The sequence below is a fragment of the Mesitornis unicolor genome, unplaced genomic scaffold (genome assembly GCF_000695765.1).
Source record: "Mesitornis unicolor isolate BGI_N332 unplaced genomic scaffold, ASM69576v1 scaffold44166, whole genome shotgun sequence".
Lineage (NCBI taxonomy): Eukaryota > Metazoa > Chordata > Aves > Mesitornithiformes > Mesitornithidae > Mesitornis > Mesitornis unicolor.
In genome coordinates this window covers 1-1,499 of record NW_010189730.1, presented here as the reverse complement: position 1 = coordinate 1,499, position 1,499 = coordinate 1, and the positions used below count along the sequence as shown (strand labels likewise).

Sequence of the window (1,499 nt, the reverse complement as noted above, 5' to 3'; positions counted from 1 at the left end):
CCCCCCCTCCAAAAAAAACCAAACCCATCCGTGTGGGTGGGGGGCAGCCACATCCACTGCCACCCTTTCCCAGTCCCAGACTGGTGTGACTGGTGGGGAATGCGGGGGTCACCAGCCTGACTGCTGCCCTGTGCCACGCTGTGCCTGGCTCAATGCTGTGCCCTGGGGTGCTGCGCCATGCCACACAGTGCCGAGCCACGCAGTGCCATGCAGTGCCAATCTGTGCCATACACCAGCATGCCATGCTGGTGCTGTACTGAGCCATTCAGTGCTGTGCCACGCCGTGCTGTGCCATATCACATTGTGGCATGAGGTATGGTGTCATTCTGTAGTGAGCCATGCCATATTGTGCCGTGCCATGCTGTGCTGTGCCATACCATGCCATACAGTGTCATGCCATGCTGTGCTGTGCCATGCCATGCCATGCAATACCATACCATGCTATACTGTGCCATGGCATGCAGTGCCATGCCGTGCCATACCATGCCATACTGTGCCATGCTATGCCATACCATACCATGCTATACTGTGCTATGCCATGCAGTACCGTGCCATACCGTGCCATGCCATACCATGCCATACCATACCATACCATACCACACCACACCACACCACACCATACGTGTGTGGAAATTGGGCACGCTGCTATCTTTCACCCCCCCCCACCCCATGCCATGCCGTGCCATGCCGTGCCATGCCATGCCATACCATACCATACCATGCCCCAAACGATGCCAACGCTGCCCTGACGCCCCCCTCCCCAGGCACCACCTGGATGCAGGAGATCCTCACGCTGCTGTTCAGCCACGGGGACGCCCACCCAGCCAAGACCATCCCCAACTGGGAGCGGGCGCCCTGGCTGGAGCAGATCTACTTCAGGGGCGCGCTGCGGGACACGGCTGCCCCCCGTCTCATCACCACCCACCTGCCTGCCCGTGTTCTGGGCCCCGCGCTGCAGCGCAGCAAGGCCAAGGTGAGGAGGGGGAGCTGGGACATTTTGGGGGCTCCCCGCTGGGACATGCCAAACCCATGGGGCTTTTGGAGCGGGAACCACCCTGGCCATGGGGCTGACGTTGTTCCCCCCCCTAGGTGATCTACGTGGCCAGGCACCCCAAGGACGTCGCCGTCTCCTTCTACCACTTCCACGGCTTGGCCAAATTCCTGCCCGACCCTGGCTCCTTTGACACCTTCCTCACACAGTTCCTGGAGGGCACCGGTAAGGACTTAGGGGGGGGTCCATGGGGTGCCGGGGTTCAGCCACGTGCCCCCCATCACCCTCTGCCTCCCCCCCTCCAGTGCACTACGGCTCCTGGTTTGCCCACGTCAAGGGGTGGCTGGGCCAGCGGCAGCTCCTGGACATCCTCTACATCACCTATGAGGAGCTGCACCAGGTGAGCCCTGCGTGTCCCCATCCCCATCCCCGCTGTCCTCCCCTGGGGCTGACCCTGTCCCCCGGCCCTGGTGCAGGACCTGCGGGGCACAGCGCAGCGGCTCAGCGC

General features: G+C 62.5%; 1 protein-coding gene across 1 annotated transcript; it reads left to right on the top strand.

Annotated features, from left to right (window-relative positions):
- Positions 1-694: 694 nt before the first annotated feature.
- Positions 695-1,391, top strand: LOC104535712 (sulfotransferase family cytosolic 2B member 1-like; the record flags this gene model as incomplete). The annotated part of the gene is made up of 3 exons (XM_010186172.1): positions 695-973; positions 1,090-1,216; positions 1,297-1,391. Coding segments are annotated over exons 1-3 (501 nt in total), but the record flags the coding sequence as incomplete, so codon positions are not given.
- Positions 1,392-1,499: the final 108 nt, after the last annotated feature.